This window comes from Phallusia mammillata, chromosome 5 (assembly GCF_965637545.1).
Source record: "Phallusia mammillata chromosome 5, kaPhaMamm4.hap1.1, whole genome shotgun sequence".
In the NCBI taxonomy this organism is placed as follows: domain Eukaryota; kingdom Metazoa; phylum Chordata; class Ascidiacea; order Phlebobranchia; family Ascidiidae; genus Phallusia; species Phallusia mammillata.
In genome coordinates, this window is record NC_137256.1 from 17,173,684 (window position 1) to 17,194,999 (window position 21,316).

The 21,316-nt window shown below is 36.4% G+C and overlaps 2 protein-coding genes and 1 long non-coding RNA gene across 5 annotated transcripts in view; 1 reads left to right on the forward strand and 2 right to left on the reverse strand.

Moving 5' to 3' along the window:
• Window positions 1-21,316, reverse strand: part of LOC145227840 (protein LTV1 homolog) — a 46,836-nt gene that overhangs the window by 18,284 nt on the left and 7,236 nt on the right. The window lies entirely within an intron of this gene.
• LOC145229924 (uncharacterized) lies at window positions 13,328-13,871 on the reverse strand. The gene is made up of 2 exons (XR_013860513.1): window positions 13,553-13,871; window positions 13,328-13,487 (listed from the first exon to the last, which is right to left on the reverse strand). It is a non-coding gene; the product is annotated as an uncharacterized LOC145229924 (long non-coding RNA).
• Window positions 14,524-16,800, forward strand: LOC145230061 (uncharacterized). Of its 3 annotated transcripts, none has more exons than XM_080095428.1 (5): window positions 14,524-14,811; window positions 14,961-15,351; window positions 15,566-15,719; window positions 15,955-16,124; window positions 16,484-16,800. In XM_080095428.1, exons 4-5 carry the CDS (start codon window positions 16,038-16,040, stop codon window positions 16,766-16,768), a joined length of 372 nt encoding a protein of 123 aa, XP_079951554.1. In that variant the 5' UTR covers window positions 14,524-14,811; window positions 14,961-15,351; window positions 15,566-15,719; window positions 15,955-16,037; the 3' UTR covers window positions 16,769-16,800. The 3 variants fall into 2 exon arrangements, with proteins under 3 accessions (XP_079951554.1, XP_079951556.1, XP_079951555.1); XM_080095429.1 differs by lacking the exon at window positions 14,524-14,811 and having other exon boundaries at window positions 14,948-15,351.

Consider the following 21,316-nt stretch of genomic DNA (forward strand, 5'->3'; position numbering starts at 1 on the left):
TTAAAATTATCCAAGCTTCTGTCTGCAATACCCAACATGTTTACTTGGAAAGTGTGCCTTTTGTAGAACCCCTGTTTAGATAAGGCAACTGTTTCAAACAACCTTCTATTATACTTTTTCTATGCAAACGTTACCTTCATGATTGACACGCCTGTACAATGGATAAGGAACAATAACTATAACGACGGACGTTACGCGTTAAACTTGAACCACCTTGTGGGTGTAGAATAATATTTTGAAAACAGATTTTCAGCAAATACGCTGTTGCTGTCAGACGTACTGTACTATAACGGAGTGATAAATCTTCCAGCGTCAGTTTGTAACCGCACTATGTTTTTGTTGCTTCTCTAGAACCTAGTGTTCCTCAAATTGCAGTTATCCTAATAAAGCCATTTTGCATTGAACGTCAAAAATCGGTTTTACTTTACAATAACAATCTACTGGAAGAACAGATAATGTTATAGCATACATTTTTGACCAGTTGACGTACAGCATCCGAACACCTCAACCCTGGATTCAAACCTCGTGAAACATAAAATAAAAATTACTTTATTGTAGCGTCTACTATCATTATTTTACATTTAAATGAAATTGGAAACTAAGTTAAAATGTTATTGCTAAAATATTGCATGGAAATTTGCCATCGCGTGACGATTTGCCAAAATACCCGAGTGGGTATAACGTCTTCATGATTAACTAGGTTTTTTCGTTCTGACTCGGGCATGTTTTTTTTCGAAAATCAAGAGTTTTGTTTTATACCAGCTCTAACACAGTTCATAAGAAATTGGATTTGAAGTGTCCCGAGAAATAAAAAAAAACACCGTGTCCACCTGAGCACTTACGATAATATCTCGATTTTTAGATACGAGCTCTTTTTTCTCACCTGAAGTCCTTTTCGAGTGACTACGCGTTTCGTAACGTTTAATTAGTTCCACAAACGAAAAACAACTATTTGAGGTTAACATGACACTAAAGAAAGACATTTTATAACAGTACTATAGACAAATTACAACCACATGCAAAATACCTACTGCCACCTTTTTTACTAATGAAAATGAAAAGAAATATGTCAAACTAATTTTGCATGAGCAGAATTGAAAGTTGTGCGTTCAAAATTGTAAAGCGCGAGCACCATCATGAAGTTAATTTTTGGTAATGCATTCTTTAGATTACAATGAAGACTATGTAAATATAACATGCAAAATTTGTGTTACATATAACCTACAATTTGTTGCAGTTCACAATGGATTTTTTTAAAATTATTTTTGAACTTTTATATTTGCTTAGTCTATTTAATTAAAAAGTGTTAAAACTAAAGAGTCGAGTTTACCACTAAAAACTTAATCCGAGCCGTTAACGTTGTTTGTCTAAAATACAATCAATTATGCCAATCTAATTAACGTTAAACCTCAGTCTTTTACGATGACTAGCCATGGTCTCTTGCGCCACCAACCCGAACCATATTAGTGTAACTATCTTCTCACCATAACCACAAGCCCTACATTAAATAGTTGTATTTACTATTGACTGTGGTATTTTGTCATGTCATTTCCAGAATATAACGTTTATAACATGTTCAGCACAAAAAGTTTATGTTATACTCCATTTATTACTATAATTATAGTTTTCGAGCAGTTTATAAAGTAATAAAAAAAAAAAAATTTACTCACTGGAATGTGGCTGTTTTTTTATATGATTTTTGATTTGACAGATCGTAAAATGAGCTTGCATTTGGTAATGAAGACCCAATGTTAAAGAATTGCATTTCTCGTAACGTAGTTAAACAGAACGGTTGTATTAACAAGGCATCAATTAATGGATTAATTACACTTTTAGAATTATGTACCTCTTTTACTAAGTACCGATTTTTTAGATTTATTGATTGTTGTATTTTAGTGTATTATTTGTTAAAATCTTTGTGTGGTAATCAGTTAATCGTTTACCTGTTGGCTAACGTTATGACAGAATTATTTTTGGATATTGAAACAAGTTCATTTGGAAACTGCGCACGGACAACTACCTCGCCGACCAAAAATACCGACACCTCATGAGCACGGAACGATTACTTCCAAAATTTCACAGTTTACCCAACAAAGCTAATAACCCTTTACGACCTTTGTTGTCAGTTTTTTTACGTCCGTATTCAATCATTGGGCGCTCTCGGTCACTCTGGACAAACTTGAACACAACACTACACGAACACACCGGGCTAGATCTCTCACACATAGAAACAGCTTTACAGATTTGCCTTAACGCAACAGTTTTTACTTACATAGAAACAATATACAAACAAATCTTTGGCACACCTATGGGCTCACCTATTTCAGCAATTCTCGCTAATCACACTATGGAACACATGAAACGTACGGTCGCCAAAACGCTTTACAACAGAGCCAAAACACACATCAGGGATAGGCTATTCACAAACACAAATGAAAGAACATTGCACGCGTGTTGAGGAACAACGGTTTCCCGCGTAATTTGCAATACAATACGCATAACACAACCACCTCACAAAACAGACAGTTTAAATTTCACTTGCTTAACGTACGTCCAGGGTGTATCTGAGCGCCTAAAACGAATCCTGATCGATGCTGGGGTAAAAGTGGCAATGAAACCTCTTAAAACAATTAAGGCAGTTGCTACCAAAACCAAAAGATGCCAGTATACCACAACGCCGTACAGGAATTGTTTACTAGGTGCCTTGCCGTGATTGCGATATGAATTACATTGAACAAACCAAGCGTAATCAAATTCACGCCTCAAAGAGCACAAAGTGGCAGTCAAAAACATGGAAATTAAAATGTCCGCCTTATGCAAACAAGTTTTGGAATGTGACCACCACATTAATTGGAACAAGACCCAAACTTTGAAACTGGAACCAAATTGGTCGAAATGGTTGGTCTTCGAAAGCTGCCTCATAAATTCAAATTCGATTGTTATAAATCGCAATGATGGCAAGAACCTTAGCCCAGTTTTGCGCGACATTTTTCGACCGACTTCCCTACCAAATATCGGGCAGTGTCATATTGTGGAGCACGCAACTCTTCACGGAAAGCCTTTGTTCTTGTTCCAGTTTAATTATTTCATCATATCCCACTGAGTTTGTGCATTTATACCATTTATTGCTCTGAAGAAGCTTTGTTATGGTAGACGAAACGTCATTAAAAATACAAGTTCTTGAAAAAAACAACAAAAACTAGTATTTTGTTTAGAATTACACCGGTTGAACGACAGATTTATTAAATATGCTACCTGGTGGACGAACCGCTTGTTCGGTATTTTAGATCATAAAATTGCCTTGTAACAATTTACTGTTAAATATTTGTTTTTTACCTTTTGTTTTCTGAGAGTACAAGAACTAAAAGGAAATAAGAAGGACATGATATCGGTTCGCGAAAATGAGAAACACACTCCCAAATGTCGAACCTTGGCGTTTCCAGTCTAGACAAGTCTAGACAAGTTGCTTTAGAAATTTCCGCAAAGCACAGTATCTATGGAGATTGTTTTCATACCCTAATCAAAACTAAGTTTGTTTCTGTTTTGTGCGGGACTATCACAACATTAATAAAATGGATAGGTAGATAACAAACGCACTGAAACAACTTTCTAGCATAGACTTACAATACTCACAACGCCAAAAACTGAGGACACGTACAATGAAGTTTGTCATTGAAAAGTTATTAGTGGTTTCCCATGACCCTTTTCGTGTGATCATATTACTATCTGGTATTTGACAAAGGCGCTAGTATGAGATGCACATTTGTAGGGACCTGTTTTATTAAGTAATTTAATCTGCGTAACTTGAGCCATGTAAAGTAAAGTGACATACTGTCACAGCGAAGGTGTACTTAGTACTTTTGAAAAGCTCAGTTTGTGATCTTGTGTTAAAAGCTGGTGCAACGAACGCATGTTATTAGAAATTGAAAAATGTGCTTACTTTAAATAAACGCTTAAAATAAACACTTATGACCTCGAAATCTATTGATAAATCGAAACCTTGTTAACAAATCGGACAGTAGAAAAATTGTACAGAATAACCTATACCTACAAGCTGCATCTTTTTGACGATTTTGACAGCTGTCCACTAGTGTGGGTGCAGACTTGTGTTTTGTATATGTTTGTGTCGTTTTCAAAACCGCGAGCTTTGTCTTTCAGATGACGTGTAGGCTAACGTATGTACATTTTGCACCCTCAGCAGACCTTAAAAAAATCACTAAGCTGATTTTTACCGTAAAAGCTATCGAAGTTTCAAAATTTACTATTTTTAAAAGTTTACAATGCAGCATATTTAATCATTATTCAACCCAATCATCCTGCAATGTACATACGTTGGTCCATTTTTTAATTTCATGCGTTGTATCAAATGCCTTATGTATGTAAGGATACGCATGATCAATATTTTGTCAACCAAGGCTAAACATTTGTTATGTACTGATTTCCACGCATTATTTGGGCGCTGGAGTTTTTAGTGACAAACGTATGTTAACCAAGTGAGTTAAGCAGGGGTCGTCAACCTTTTTTGAACTGCGGACCGTTAGCTATGAAACCGCTTAAATTATGTTATCATCCCCGGGATGCAAGGGGAAAAGGTTTTAAAGCATTTAAACTGAAAACTAAGCGGTCCGGTAACGAACTTTTCGCGGACGGACCAGCCGTTGCCGACCACTGAGTTAATGTATACCGGCAGCTTGTGATTTTGTTTGATCCGTAAGTTTTGATCACTGAAAAAGAGATGCATCTTCACATTTTAAAACAATTAAATAAGTTGTACTGAAAATACAGATATTTCATAGATTTCGGTTGATCAAGCAATATATGCATATATATAATATATACAGCATGGCTTTTTGAGTTTTTTTATCTTTAATGTTAAATAACGAAAGAAATTTAATTAGAGTTTAAACGAGCTTGCTACATGTGAAACGATGTCATAAATAATTGATCAATAAAATGTTTAAGGAATACAGACCGGTACAAAATATCCAAATTCGTTTTTTGTAAAATAGTAAAACGATGAACCCCGGTATTAGTTTCCTAAACCCTTATTGCACCAACCTTCAGGCATGGTAAATGAGAAGCGGCGTCGGTGAGATATTTGATACCATTTTAGTTTCGTCCGCATCAGTTCTCAAAAGAGAAAACAAAAACCAACAAACATGACACTCACAGCAACAAGCTTCTGACCGAGGGCAAGTGGGCGCCTGGAAACATTTTCATGAGGCCTCAACTTTTGTTTGTTAGTTGTTTTTTTTCTTTCAAATTATTAATGGTAAAAAATAGAACCCCCAATTTAAAGTCATAATATCATGTGATAAGTAACATCATACCCAGTGATTTGCAATATTTTAATTCCACGATTATAAACTCGTTGACACATCTGGTTCAATGTAGGTTACAATAATTAAAAGAAAATGATATGTGACTTTGCAACAAATGCATACTTTGTTGAACTAAAAGTTATCGTAACGTCCTGTGAAGCAGGAACAAAGTGCCTGTGATGCACTGAATGGAAACATGACGTCAGAACGCTTTTAGGTTTTTGGTTAGGTTTCTTTCCTTTTCGCCACACCTCTTTGACGTTGACGCACCTGCTAACATGTGTTACAACTCTCAGCAGTGGAAGCAAACACATTTTTGGTAAACATATCGAATTGTACTTTCTTTGACAGGAATAATTAACCCACTGTAACCGAACTACAATTATGAGTGAAGTGCCATCCAATAAAAACGTCAAGAGGCAACTTTATGTGACATTCTTCGATATTAAGCTATATTGTGAGGGTCTTGCATCTTTGTTTGTCGAAAATGAAGCCGAGGCGTCGTCGAGTAGCAATCAACCGAAAGGGGAAAAATTCACAGAATGTCTTCTGACTCAATTAGACGTATTTTTTCCGACATCTCTGGCGTACGTGGTGGACTATTCCGACGATTACGTGGTTGTAGAAATCGTGGATACTTTACTGGACGTAGACGTTGGTCTTATTTTCAATCCTCACACACGACACGACATCAATGATGCGTTAAAGGACAGGGGACTTGACATTTCTTTCTCGACGCTTAGTTTGGAAAAATTGATCAGAAACTTCAACATTACCTACGACGATTACCGTGAGCGTAAATCGTATGGAAAGCAGGTTTGATAAAACAATTTATTGCTAAGTTATGACTATAAATGAACTAAGTTATTTTTAGATTTTCGCACAAGGCAGCCTGTTAACAACTGTTCTGATGTTTTTTGCAGGACACATCAGTTTTTAACAGCATTGCTGACCAAGTGGCCAAGAAAGAAAAATCGCGTGAAGTGTCGTCATCAATAGAAATTAAACGAGAAGACTTTACCAAAACCGAATCTGGAGGTATCACCGAAAGAAGAGCGAGTTACAAATTGAAGGCCGCCGGAACGGCTGCTAACTTTGCAGCATTGGGCGAAGTGATAAGAAACATTCCGTCCAGCCTCCTTGAGGCATTCAAAGAATGTTTAGGTGCTTTCCATTCCATTATTACCGCCGTAAACGGGGGCAGCATAGTTTTAACACTGATGTCTGAAAATGAGAAGTTCAGTCAAGATTCATTATCAGCGTTATTCAGCGGCGAAATCTTAAGAAATGTCAATGAGATGTTGCGCAAAAGTGATGAAACTTTGATTGATTCGTTGGAGCTTCTTTCCTTCGATTATGTTCGTCTTGATCAGCATCAGTGGCAACAAGTCGTGGAACAGTCGGATCAACTGTTTCAGGTAAAGATATTTAAGCTTTTTTGCCAGAAACAATTTTAAGTTTATAGAGCTCTTCTGGCAATTGTATTTAAATATAGCAAACGAGTTTATTGACGTCACCGCCGCCAGTACATATATTTTAACATCCATATTTACGACGGAAAAAACTTGTCTCTGCGGCTGAACACCTGGTTTAACACAACAAATCAAATATTTTTTTTATATGTTATAAACAAAAACGGGCCACTTGCAACAGGTAAAAGGTAATATGACTAAATAAACACTATTCCATATATAACGTTTGTTTAAACTCGAAAATTCAATTAATACTTACGCATTGGTGAATGGCTTGAATGGAAACTCTGTTGCTGGCTTTGACATTGTATTGTACATTATAGATGCACCACACTTCAAGCATCCCAATTTGCGATTTGAACATAAAGAAAGAAGGTACTGTAGTGTGGTGGTTTACTTAAACAGTTTCAGAATATATTTTGAGATTCAGATAAAGACGTGAACACTTTACTTCATAGCAAAAGTCACCACTCTAGCTATTTACAAAAAACGTATAATTTCAGATATCTTGTTGGATAAGAATACGATGCCAAATCCAAGGCCCGAACAACACCAATTTCAGGTCAGTTTAGCAAACAAAACGCAGGTGGTTTGTATGTGCTAACAACTAAACGTTTGCAGAAAACAGCGGCAAATAAAGGCATGAAGCGAAAAGGTATCATTCACATATTTTGACTTTATAACAAAACTGTTTGTATTTGAGTTCGTTTTGTTTTGTTTCGCAGCAAAGGCCCTTCTCAAAAGCGCACAGCGTCCTAAGAAACAGGGTGAGGTCAAATATTAAATTGATTTAAACTAGAGATGTACCGAATATTCGGTTTGCCGAACTTATTCGGCCGAATCGGTCATTTTTGCAAAGATTCGGTTTCGGCCGAATATTTTGTTGCGATTCGGCCGAAACCGAATCTTTTACGAACACAAATTTAAAGCGTTAAACGTGCCTTTTTGCCTTAGTAAGGCACCACGCAATCTTTCAAAACTTTCAAAAGCCCAAACATAACCAAAATCGCTTCAATTTTTGTCTTTTTCGACGCATTATCGTTTTTCCCACTGTGGTCAAAAAAATTAGTAATTCATTGGCAGGTTGCCAATCGTGTTTGAGGCAATTTTAAACCCTACAGAACTGAAATAAGGACGAAACACAACTATTCTGCACTAATTGCCTGGTACATAAACATTTTTTCAGGTTAAACGCGTAGCGTGTGACTTCGCGTGACGTCATAAATGATTCGGTTGATTCGGCCGAATTTATTCGGCAAAACCGCCGAATATTCGGTTTCGGCCGAATCGAAATTTAAAGCGATTTCGGTAAAAAAAAACGATTCGGTACATCACTAATTTAAACCGACGGTGGTAAGGGTATACAGGTTATTACTTAAAATAGCATTTTTGCAAATATTACATCCGATATATAAAATTTCACTTGTAGTCATCTGACTGTTCGTCTTAAACCTGTGTATTTTTGTAGCAATCATCTTCAAATCAGTCCTGCAAAAAAGTGAAGTCAACCCTTCTGACACAATAAGCTTACGTAAAGTTTTTGAAGACAGAGGTAAAAACTATGCTAACTATTACGTTTATATGCAGTTGGTCATACTCATCGTTTCTTAAAAATAACAGAGGTATATTTTTTTTACTGTATAAAACAGACATTGTTAGTTTGTGTACAAATAGAAAACATGTAACTTAGTAAAAATCAAAATAATGGAGTTAAAAATGTAAAACAGGCAAAATGACTTCAACCCTATGTCTTTTAAAGTTGAACACTAAATGCTATGATGCAAACTACCATACTAGCAAGTAGCAACATGCGAAACAAGAAAAATGAGAGAGAGAGAATGCTTGTAACTGATACGCTTTTGTAAACACGTGGTGGGGAGTAATTAACACCAAAGATAAACAATGTTAATTTCGGCCTTATCTTTTTAAGTTATTTATCTTTATAGCTATTTAAAAGATTGACTGGTGTCATTGTAACATAAAAACATTTGAACACGACGGAGTACGGCAGTATGTTGAACCGCATAGTGGCGCAAGAGCGCAGTTTGTTTGTTGTGTAAGTTTCTGACTAATTGTAAAAGGTATTTCCTTCACCAAGGCGGGCAATGACAATAGTTACCGCTCTTCACGCTTGAGGTGAAGTGCCTAACGTTTGTTCCATATTATACACCGGTCAAAATAGGACAAATGGCAGTAAGATGCGCGGCATGAGTATTTTCTTTGTTTGCACGAAGCAGCAATTTCATTCTTTGAATTGTTTTTGTCAGATTTAAAATTGCTGAAACTTCGAGAAAAAGCTAAAGATGTTGACCTCTATGAGGCTTTGGAGGAAAAGTATCAGTTGGGAACCAACTTGCGAGACGCACCGTTTTTGGTCAATTATTATTTAGTTTTGCTGAGAGTCAAACGATACAAAGAAGCTTCTGAAATAAGTGAAGCGCTACTTACGCTGTTTAATACATTTCTTCCGACAGTTACTACAGATGAAATACAACATTTTGCTGATAACAAAGCTAAACAAAACAAAAACTATGAAGCCATTCTGTTTTACTATATTGCAGCACATTCCGAAGATGCCACTGCAGTAAAACTTAAAAAGATAATAAAAGCCATTTCAAATAAGACTGAATTGATGATGGAGGAACAAAACTATCTAGAAAATTTTGCCAAACAGTTTGTGGTTCCACTAATGCAATCCGTTTTGGAGAAACTGCGCAATCTGACGTTTGATCACCCTTCAAAAAAATGTCTTGCTGTAGTTTCATCGATGATAAGTATTGCAAAAGTTCAATCCAGACTCTCTGACTTAAGCGAAAAGGATACTTTATTTGAGGCCATCAACATTATAAAGCGAGATTTGAAACAAGACGCACAAAAGCACAAAATATTCGGAACATGCTATGAAATGCTGGGAGCAATGTACCATAAAGAACTACGGACCATTGAAAGCAAAAAATATCTCGGAATGGCGAAGCAAGTTTACAGCACAGCAACAGACTACAAAAATAATGCAGAAAAATTAATCAGACTAAGACATTGTACGCAAATCTCTGCAGAAGCCACCAAACCGACTTACCAAGGCACTAGACGTTTATTAGGACTACCTGACGATGTGATTTGGGACATCATGAATAGGTAGCCATTTGACGGTGTTATTCGTTGTTGTACATAAACTACACATAGTTTCGTGCATGTTTATCACAATAATTCTACAAAATGTGTTTAAAACAACAGATTTGTTAAAAAATAAACTGTCTAGTGTGATTTCTTTGTTTTTTTAACAAAATCGTGCATTTATTCCACAAACATTATTTTTTGCAGAAAAAGTCGATTTCAAATAGTCGTTCGATAATATCTGATTTTGAGAAATTTGAGAAAAAAACAACATTTTGCGCTTTTGCTTCTCATAACAGCGTGTTTTTGCAGATTGTAATGCAAGTAATGCATTTTACACAATCTGTACTCTGGCGTTTAATGATCACAGTTTAGAGGTTGTTTGTAGCGGTTGTTGTGTATTTGGATTACGCTGTGTAGAAAATCGCTATTTTAGTTTGTTTTCCAAATTGCTGTTTGTTCTGTGATTTTTATATTTTATTGTTTTATCTTTTTTCGCAATGTTTTTAAATAGCGGATATCAAACAAGCTTTGTTGTAGCAACGCAAATGTATTTAAATTTGAACAATTTGTATGATGGCCGTCGTCACATTTTCGATGCATTGTAGTAAAAATGTCGGCATTTCTGCCAAGACTGTTAGAATTTGATTTTTAGGTTTATTAAATTTGTAAGTTCAAATTCGTTAGTGTTTTCCACAAGCAGTTTTGAGTCAAGCCCCTATATCTGAACGTAGTATATACCATGCATCACTCAAGCAGTACCACAGTTGACTGGATATTTTTTCGACGCCCGACACCATACCTTACGTCAGCTAAAAAAATGTTAAACAGGGATAGATGGTGCAAAGAGCACTTGGCCTATTTAAAAGAATAATCCTGTAAAAATGGTGACGGTTGAGACTATTGGGTTGGGTTTAATAACAATTACATCAAAACAAACGTTACAACTTGGCCCAAGAACTTAAACTTTTCAAAATCAGCTCATACCCCTACCTCTGTTTAACTGCTTTTAAATAATTCAGCTCTATGTGTCAAGATAATTGGAAAATTGATGCGGCTCAGCCAAACCCCTAAACTAGGTTATGCACAGGTTATCGACAAGCGTAATACAACTGACAAAGCATGTGTCGAACAGCTCATGGAATCAGCATCCTTGAGGTACTTCATAGATCCCTCATCTCCTTCAAGAATCCGCGATCTTTAATTACTTATCTTTCAGTTTTGCGAACGCTGATATTTTACTTGCTTCGACTAGAAGAAAAAAAAACTTCGCGGTTTGCCCAAAACTGGTTCAAGGACAAAAGTTAAATGTGAACATCTTGTTTTCCACTTATTTAACAACCACATTACAATGCTTTAGTTGAATTGAAAGGCAATGTCTAAACATTCCACTCTGGGATTTCACAGAAAATTCTTACAACGAATGACTGATTAAAAGGAAGTATAAATAATTTTTTCTACATCAACACCATCGACAACAACTGAGATATTCGAAGATAAAAAACAGTGACTGTGAAATGTTAGACTTTAATAGCTGCCTAAAACACATGCATATAATGTAAAATTGTAATACTGCACGTTGGCATCGGTGCTGTAGTACATATGTACTGTTGCTAATTTGTTTGGGACCTCCGTTTTTAACGCAGTAAAAGCCTATGTATCGAAATCACAGTACGTCATGCCCATTGAAGGCGCCTCACCGAATCAGCCGGTGACCAAGCATCTACCACCAAGTGGCAAGGCATATAGGCTAGAAAAATCTAGCCTGCGGTGGGATTCGAACTCACGACAGGAGTCTTTTCGGGACTCGAGCTCTACCAACCGAGCTAGGCAGACTTACCCGAGAATGCGCCGAAAGTTGAATCAGAAGCACTGTTGCCTGTCCCGTATGCTGCACATGTCAGCTACGTAGTAGGGGATCTGTATGTATCTGATACTGTAACAAAGACTGGATTAACACGCAGAAAGAGGGCCACATGCCTTTATTTTCCAATTTAATAAAATGGCGGTCCTGTCAATTACTGTTCTAATTACAAACATAAAACGTCAAATTGAACATTTAAACGATTTTTCTATTAAGCTGGTTCGATTAAATTTGTATGACGTTTTTAAATCCTTCGTCAGGAGAACATGCTACGCTGTTATACTATGTTTTAATAGTTTGTAGTTTAATATTACGTTGTTGTTGGATATTGTGCTTGTTGCATTGCTTCCACGGAATGTGTTTCAAAACATTTTTTCCACAAATTAAAATTAGTACAAACCTGAAGTTTCGGCATTCAATAAATACATCTTATAAAAATAGTTTTACGTAGGACACAATGAGTATGTAGGCGTCTGCATATGTAATGGCACAATTCAACTGAACCCCTTTTAACCCAAAAATGTGCTTTATTTTTAATATCAGTTCTGTAAAAAAATCTGGTACTTGAAAAAGTTTCAGCTGAAAGATGTAATGTAGTTGCCCATGGTTAATTGAAACCGATCTGTTTATAATTGCGTTTCTTAGCACAAATTGAATTGAATTCACTCAACTTGCGTATCTGAAGGTTAAGAAAGACTCGTCGTCAAACAATTGCTGTAAAAATTACGTTTTCGTATATCTGTGTTAGCATCTCATAAGCTTATGATTGATTTTTTGAAAACATTTTTGCTGAAATTAGTCTTACTACTTTTTAAGGTAGAGGTGTTTAGTTAAAATATTATTGATCTAAATAACGTTGGCTTGCGTCTATTCAAATATTATGTTCTGTCATATTTCTTGAACAATTTCAGGAGTTTTTATGGCTTTTAGTTCATACGGACGGGAAGTGGTTGCTGCCTGCGGTTGGACCAAAGCCTACCTAAATTGCGAAAATCACACCACAAATGAGTAAGATAACCCCGAGGCGATAAATAATAATATCGTTGCTGCACATGTTATTGAGTCCAATACCCCAGAAATAAGACTGTGCTTTGTTTGGTGTTGGTTTTCAGCAGAAAAAAATGAAAAATGTGGAATCACTTTGCAGTTCTTGTACTTGCTTCGATACTACAATATTCGAAAGGTAAATAATTGAGAAAGAAAATTTTGTAAAATTCAATACTAGTGTTGCGGTGTCTTTAATTATCGGAAGGCGTGACTCCATGCGCCTCCAGACAGCACAACAGGGGCGATCGCTTGTGTTCCTAAAATTGTCTTTAACGCGCCTTTCCTTGCGCTCAAACTCCAAGACGCCAGCAGCTATATAACGAACTCTTTTATTTTACAATATAGCCGAAAGATGGCGCTCGAGAGTATGGCAGCACGGCGAGTACAAGGGGTCAAAAGGTGGTTTCTACAAAAAATGTTCAAATTAAGACAAGGCAACAGAAGTCGAATTTCAATGACATTTACGCTTACCAAACTATTAGAGGACTGGAGTCGTTTAAATGCAAGCGATCAGTAGAAGGTGTGTAAACACAGCATCTAATAACATCACACATAAACATCACTTAATCACACTAGTGACGGACGGCAAACTTTAAGCAACAATAATCTTACCGGAATAACACAGTTCGGTTTAGAATAACACGGGTTGGACGACGGCGGAATTCACGTCTGAATACAGGTTTCACATAAATTCAAATCCAAAAGGTTAATAACAAGGTTTAACATATGCTTACCGATCACTAAATATTCAAGTCAAACATTGGACGATTCAGTTTCTAAACAGCATAATTTTCCTGTTCGTTACACAAAAAACAAACATAATTGACCAGTTAAAAAACGCATGCAGACGCTGTAAGTTCCAGTCACTAATAAACACGAGGCGGTCTCGCTTACAAGACGTGATACCAAACAACAATGCCAAACTTGTGACATCACAATCACCGATAGTGTGACAAACAATGTTGCAGGTGGCACAACACTGCGTCATACACAGGAATCAAGACTACTGGCGGGAAACACAGAAAACATAAACATATGTACAAGGCGATGTAACAACTAGAGCTTAGTGGGAATCAATAATATTATAACAACAAAGATGTACGTCATTATTTTCGTAAACACTTCACTGATCCAAATATAGGCTACAGTATGTGTAAGAATAATTATAAGTTGTTTCAAATGAACAAGATAAATTCAATATTGGGACTTTAATAAATGGGCATGTGTTTTGGCAGATTGCAGTAAATATTTTATGGTTGCACCCTTTTGCAGCTTTGAAATGTTGTGATCATGCCACAAATATACAAGAGTGTATGGTCAACGGGTTGATGGTTGTATGCCCTAAAAACCAGGTAAATATAAACCAGCGAGAGCATTTAAAATATGAAAATATGTTTTGTGTCCTGTGTTACTAGGACAATACTTTGTTGAATTAAACCGTGACGTATTCGATGCAGGCCAGTTGCTCAACTGTTGTATGTCGTGAAAAAGGTAAAAGTACGATTTGGAAAGGATGTAAACAGCGAAATGCGGGTGAAGCAAATGAACCGCAGGTGTTTTATTTGTTTGAGTGCGTTAAAATTGATTTATATATAAGCTTGGATCAAAAGTTACAACGAAATGATTATTTTTTGCTTTTGTTTCTTGTAAGAATGGAAATAAAACGGGAGTTAGTTTTAATACTTGAAAAAGATTATGTCAAAATAAATAGCAGGTAGATGACAAGTCTTTAACTTCAACGTTTCGACTACTGGCGATACCATTAAATGCTATAAGCATAAAAATAGTGGGCTTTTGATTATCAATTGCCCCCTTATCTATTTTGGTTCATGTTGGCGAAAACTGGTAACTCATAAAGTTTATATGATTTTTTTACTTAAGAACTTCATTGGGACACGAATTTCACAGCATCAATGCAATTCGGATCAGAGTTCATCTACCTGCACTTGTTATTGCGAAACTTCGATGTGCAATAAACATAACACTTGCGAAGGTTAGGTATATAATTTGAGCATACAAATCATGTATATGTGCTGAAGAAAAAAGATTCAATCTTTATTTTAAAAGAAAACATTGCCTACGAACTCTACAGAACGGATGAGAATAGCAAGAAAAGTAGATTTTGTTTCTTTGATTTTACAGCAAATGCAAAATGTCCCCCGATTTCCAGAACTTTTAAGAATGGAGAAGTGAAATGCAGTGATTCCAACAATCCTGGTTCAGTTTGTGAGTTTACTTGCACCAGTGATGGATTCTCGATTCAACCCACACCAGAAGCTAAGACATCTCGATGTCTTCGTAACGGACAGTGGAGTCAACCAAAGCAATGCTGCGCAAGTCAGCCAACAAAGATATAATTAATAATTAATAATTATGAGTATTGCAGTAGCTTATAAGAAAAACAAAACCGGCGCTTTTATTTTTCAGGACCATGTCCTCCGTATGTTCCTGTTGACTACATGGTATTAGTACATGCAAGCGACGAACCGACATGGCAGAAATGGGTTGATATTCTTGTGAAGCCAACTTTTGAGTAACTATAGTTCTTGGTTTTTGTGTCCTAATGATGTTTTTTAGGATAAGAAGAAACTTTGGTCTAAACAAACCCTTTCATTGTAAACACGGATTAGCTTTGTTTTCTCTCTTGTTAAGCAAAAACAAAACGAATATTTTAACAATATAAAGAGCAATTAGATTTTTTGTATATTGTAATCAACCCGTTAAGTGCAGCGTATGTTCATTTACAGAACATACCACACTGGGCCAGACTCGATGAGAATAGCACGTATTCCGTTTAGCGGCAGAGTTCACACTGAAAACGCGATCAATTTCAATGATACCATACACGACATCGATCAGGCGAAATTTTTGGAACAAGTGAGAAGAAATTCGCAAAAACTGGTTAGTAAACAAATCCTGTAAAAAACAATCGGTATATGATAGCAATAAGTGTTGAACATTCCAGCATTTAAAAAACAAATATCGTCAGTTCTGTGCCAGTTATGCTAGAAATTAAAAATTTGACTCGTCACAGCTCGCCATGCTTAACGTGTTTTCACATGTTCATTAGCACGTTTGTCGTACATTCAATTTACCGGTTTTGTTGACACTTTTGTATCACTCAATCTTCGTTTAGACGACGGTTTGGTGAACATCGGAGCTGCATTAGAATATGCTTTCAACGTTTTCAATAACCATGGTCGTCTCCGAAGTGACCACATGGACATGGTTTATGTCGTCACTGATACTGCATCAAGCGATGACGTAATAATGCCGGCGCAAAAGTTACGAGATATTGGTGTAGTGGTAAGAATAAAGGCATGATACAGAACATACTGTGTATAAGCAGTGTAAGAAATAAAATTTGCACAATGCTTTATTCGTTGATAATAATGATTACCTTGTTTAATCATTTTTACATTTTTTTTCTTATTTTGCACTTTTGTTACCTTTAGGTTAATATTTATGGTTGTTTACTTCGACATTCTATGTAGACGCTAACTCTGGCATGTACCAACGAAATACAAGCAAGGAAATATACTAGCAATGTACCTAAAATTGTACCTTAAGTACACCATTAGGCTGCTTCTCTCTTAAAGTTACTAATAATATTTAAAAGTTGAACTTAACATTGCTTGCAGAGAAAAACAAAATTGTCATTTCAGACACTAGTTCGCTTTGTTCGGTCCAACAAAAGGAATCAATACAACCGCTCACAGCTTTTGGAGATTGCAGGAGATGAGGATAGAATTGCAATTACTGATCCAAGCGTGCCAGGAAAAGTTCAAGGTGGATTTACACAGTCATACGTGTGCAAAAACATCTGCCATTTTTTTGAAAATGTTTTACTGTGCACAAACTTTAGCCCTTACATATTTTGCATCAATTCACTTAATGATGTGACACTGCTTGAAAAGATTGTACTTGTCGTTTTGAATTGCATGGGTTGAAATTATTCATTTTATTTGTGTAAACTGCAAAAGAAATTGAAAAAACATTTCGCCCACAAAAAATGCACACATATGAGACCTGAAAATATTAGTTTTGTATAAGCATTACTTTTTGGAGAACCGCACGATAGTTTTTAAAAAAAAAATACATTTATTAAGTCTGTATAACTTCGTTTTTGTGAAATTAAACCATATACTTATGGACTATATGAATCTTGTGTGGGTTCAACCACCATCATATGCAACATGGTGTAACCCGCCAGGCTCGTGTGCTCGGCTGCGATCATGCGGCAGAATAAACCCAGGACAAAACTAATGAACAAATGTTGTAAAAAAAAGAATCCTTTCCATGTTAGCAAATAAAATACAAGGAGAATTGCACTATTATAAGATAAAGATGACTTCGGCTACTCTGCTGCGTTTGCGTAACCCGCTTCAGACCTAAGTGATTTTTAAAACTACTTTCCACAGGTAACAAAATCAGCAGGTACCGTATTTACTCGATTGTAAGCCGCCCTCGTCTATAAGCCGTCCTCGATTATAAGCCGCATGTTGAGGTGTTAAAAAAAATAATGTAAGCCGCACGCTGGAATTTTAGATACTATTATTTCATAATACACTTCTCTGTTGTTACATGCTTTGGTATAACTATTAGCTTATATCTGTTAGTTACTTTGATAATTGTACCCAACAGAACGTATATCGACGTTTAATCTGTACATGCATACAAGTTTTGAAACCCAAATAAATTAAAATATTGGAGTGTAGTAATGATATCGGTATAAAATTAAAATATAAGCCTCCATCGATTGTAAGCCGCCCCCGTTTATAAGCCGCACCAACGGCAGGTAAAAAACAATATAAAAAAAAACACTTTTGAAGTAGTATTTTTTAACCTTTTAGTAGCAACGTTGGAAATGCTCGGTGAACAGATGATTCGGTATGACAGCTTTAAAAGGCCTAGTGTGCTAAAGAGTGTTTCACGATCGCTGGTCTCCTGAACGCTTCAGGGCTGACCCCAGTTGTAAATTTATGCTCATCTTAACCTCACACGCACGTACGCAGCCACACTATTGGGAATTTAACAATTATAAATCATTTATGGTTTGTTTGGCGCAATGGTTCATCAGATTTTTCACAATGGAACTATTATTAAAACGCTGAAGCCTGTGTTCTTGCGGTTGACTTTTTCTAAGGTTTAAAGGGCTTTATAAAATCGTAAATAGCAATAAGTTAGCATCGTAATGTGTTGTGTAATAAAAACAAGCAGTCATACCATTTGCATACAAGTAAGTCGGTACCTTCCAATGAATGCTTGTAGACCATATTGACATATTGTCGCGAGTCATTAGGCCGACTTATGGCCTTTAGCTGTTGCAAGAATGGTTTATCTGACTTTCTACAAAGAGTCGGTTGTGCGGATTTGGCAACAACTTTATTGTACGATCGGCTGTTGGTGTGAAAAACTGGCAATAAAAAGATCGTAAAGAGCATTTATTTGCCTCGTTACGCGTCATTTCAGAGACCAACAACTATAAAATTTACATGCAACTTTGTTTTGCGACTTAATGTGTACATTCTACAAAGGTTTTTGTCAAAAACATGTTTAAGCCATAACTGTAATTCGGTTGAGGTTTGGACTTAAACGAAGCCCGCTGATTTTACAACCATTTTTATGTCGATATTTTACTTTAAGAGCCTAATTGGGGGTGTAAAAAAGTATCCAATATCGGGGCAAGAAGTGGGCTAAAAGAGTTTTCGTGTATCATTAGAGTCTGTTTGCGAAACTTTTTTATTGCCCGGATGCCATAGATTAACAAAATCCATCTAAACTGTACAATGAGGCATTGTCCCTTTGACAAACAGTGAACGTGTATATAAATCAACAACATTGCCATTTTGGAAAACAGATTTGACAACAATGCAATGGCGAAAGCAAGTATTTGCTGTTAAGGTTACGAATACTGCACTGTGTTTAAAACCTTTATTGATGGCTTTGACAACCTTGTTGATGCGAAAAACGTCTTGCGTTTGTCAGGTTTTTTTTCAGTTTTAATCAAACTTTCATTTACGAATTGTTTTCGCAGATTTAGGTTGTGAATCTTTTTAAGGAACCAGTGATGAATTTTTCTTCGGTTTTCCTCGTTGTCTCATGTTGCGGGCTCCTGTCTTTGGCAGGTACACGATAGATCTAGGTGTCTCCGTTGATTATTCATACTACACATAAGACGTATGAGTTATTGCTTCGATTTTTGAAAAAAATGTCAAACGTATGTCCAGATTAACTATAAAAAAAACACTCGTGCTTCTAGAAAATTTTCCACGTGACAAAAAATCAAAGTATAATTGACGCGCCCGTTTTAATACAACTGTATAGAACGTTTTGCTTGTGAATAACGCTCGTTATTTTCAAACAGATGCTCAATCATCATGCAAGGAATTGTTAGCTTGTGCCACTGGGTCGGTAAGTAGCGGCGTTTACACGTTAAAGGATTCAAACGGAGATTCCTGTCATGCGTACTGCGACATGGAAACCGATGGTGGCGGATGGACTCACATCGCCAGTGTGCATGAAAATAATCCAATTGGTACTGGTCGTTGCTCTGAGGGAGATCGCTGGTCGTGTGAACGAGGAAGCTCCCTTTGTTACCCGAAAAGAGATGACACTTGGGCCAAGATGAACACTTTCGGTGAAGTGCAGTGGGCGACAAGTGATGATTACAAAAATCCCGGCTATTACAACATCGACGCCGCAAACTTGATGATTTGGCATGTAAGATGTTTGGTAACCCATTTCAAGATAATCACCTACATTTATGTTTTATTTTGATGTATAGGTTCCCAACAACACGCCATTGGAGAATTGGAGAAATGAATCATACCTACGATATCGCACAGAAAATCGCTTTCTTTTTGATCTTAAGACAAAAACCTTCGGCAAGAAAGGCAACTTGTATTCTCTTTTTCAAGTATCCTGTGGAGTCTGGTGTTTATTTGTGGCCGGAAGATCTCGGTCCAATTGAGCCGGTTGTGTACGATGCTGGTTCTATAGATGACCTTGTTCCTCACTATGTTTCCCGCACTCAGCAACACATTACTCCAGGTTATATTCAGGTAATTAGGAGGCGGAATTTAGAAACAGTTAAATTATGGAATATGCTTGGAGTGCAAAACTGGTGTTATTAGTTCCGCGTAGTGTTTGAACTGCGTGCCCATAAAAACTACACACCAACTCAAGTAAGGGAGTATAAATACAAAAAAAAAACTGATTGGACAGTTCGTACTTTCATCAAGAGTTGTTAAACTAGCTGACTGATACTTGCGTCTTTTTTGCATTTGAGTAATCATTTTTGACTTCCAGTTTCGAGCTTTGTCGTCAAAGAACAGCATGGGATACGCTTAAGCTATGTGCCCTGGTGTGAAGTTGAATGATGACTTTAGCGACCTTGCTCCGGTATGCATTGGATCAACTGGTTACAACTATGCCTATTCCCATTGTGGAGATTTTGCGGCATGGGCAGTTGATGGATACGGAACAGGACAAAAATGGAGTGTCGACGAAGTTCTTATTGAAACTACTTTTCTGCTGTTTTATCGCTAATGTGCCGAAACTTTTTAATCTTACTAAATTGTTATGGTACAGAAATTGAATATGTTCCCAATTATTTAGATTTTTTTTTTCAAGGCAATAGGCTTTACCTGGTACATTTTCATTGTTTTAGTTGTCTCGAGTAGAAGTTTCGGTGTTGACGATCTATGTAACATCACCACCTATCTAATTATTAAATATGTTATACAAAAGGACCAATTTTTTGTCCAGTTTCTTGTTCACATGGTGACTCCTTTTTCGTCATCGACAACATGTTACATATGTAGCGAGGATAATTTTATTAATTTCGTCTTGGTAAAAAAAAAAAACGATACCAAGTGATGAAAAATAGTTTGTTGTGCTTGAAATCAAGTCGCACAGTTTTTTTCGTCATATTTTTAAAGGAGAGGTATGGTTCACGTGATTACAAAACACATCTTAGTACAGTGGGTTTGTTGGTCGTTTCATGGTTATGTTTTGAAACAAAAAAGCATTTCAAAAACAGTTGCAATAAAGACTTATTGTTACAAGTTTACGGGATTCAATTCGGCCATTAGAGTCAATTCTTCACACAACTCAACCTATCTCGATTGCTTTGGTTTGTTGTCGCTTCATTATTGGCTAGCGAAGTGTTATCAACCTGCAAACAATCCTGCAATTCGTACGTGAGAAAACTGACTTAAAAAACACAAAAACCTTTAAATCATGTGTCAACCACAAAGATGTATGCAAAATTTTGTGATATAACTTCGTCAAAATCCCCACTGATTAGTTTCACAGCACGGGCATTGTTTTAGGTCGATACCTTGAAAGGCATAGTTTCTCTTTCCTGAGTTTTCATGTAATATGTGTTTGACATCTGCTTCATGTTCAAATGACCAGGTTCTGTCAGATATATTTGCGCACATGTTGTGTCATTTGCCAGCACAGATTTTTCGGGTTATTTTGTGTTCTTCACT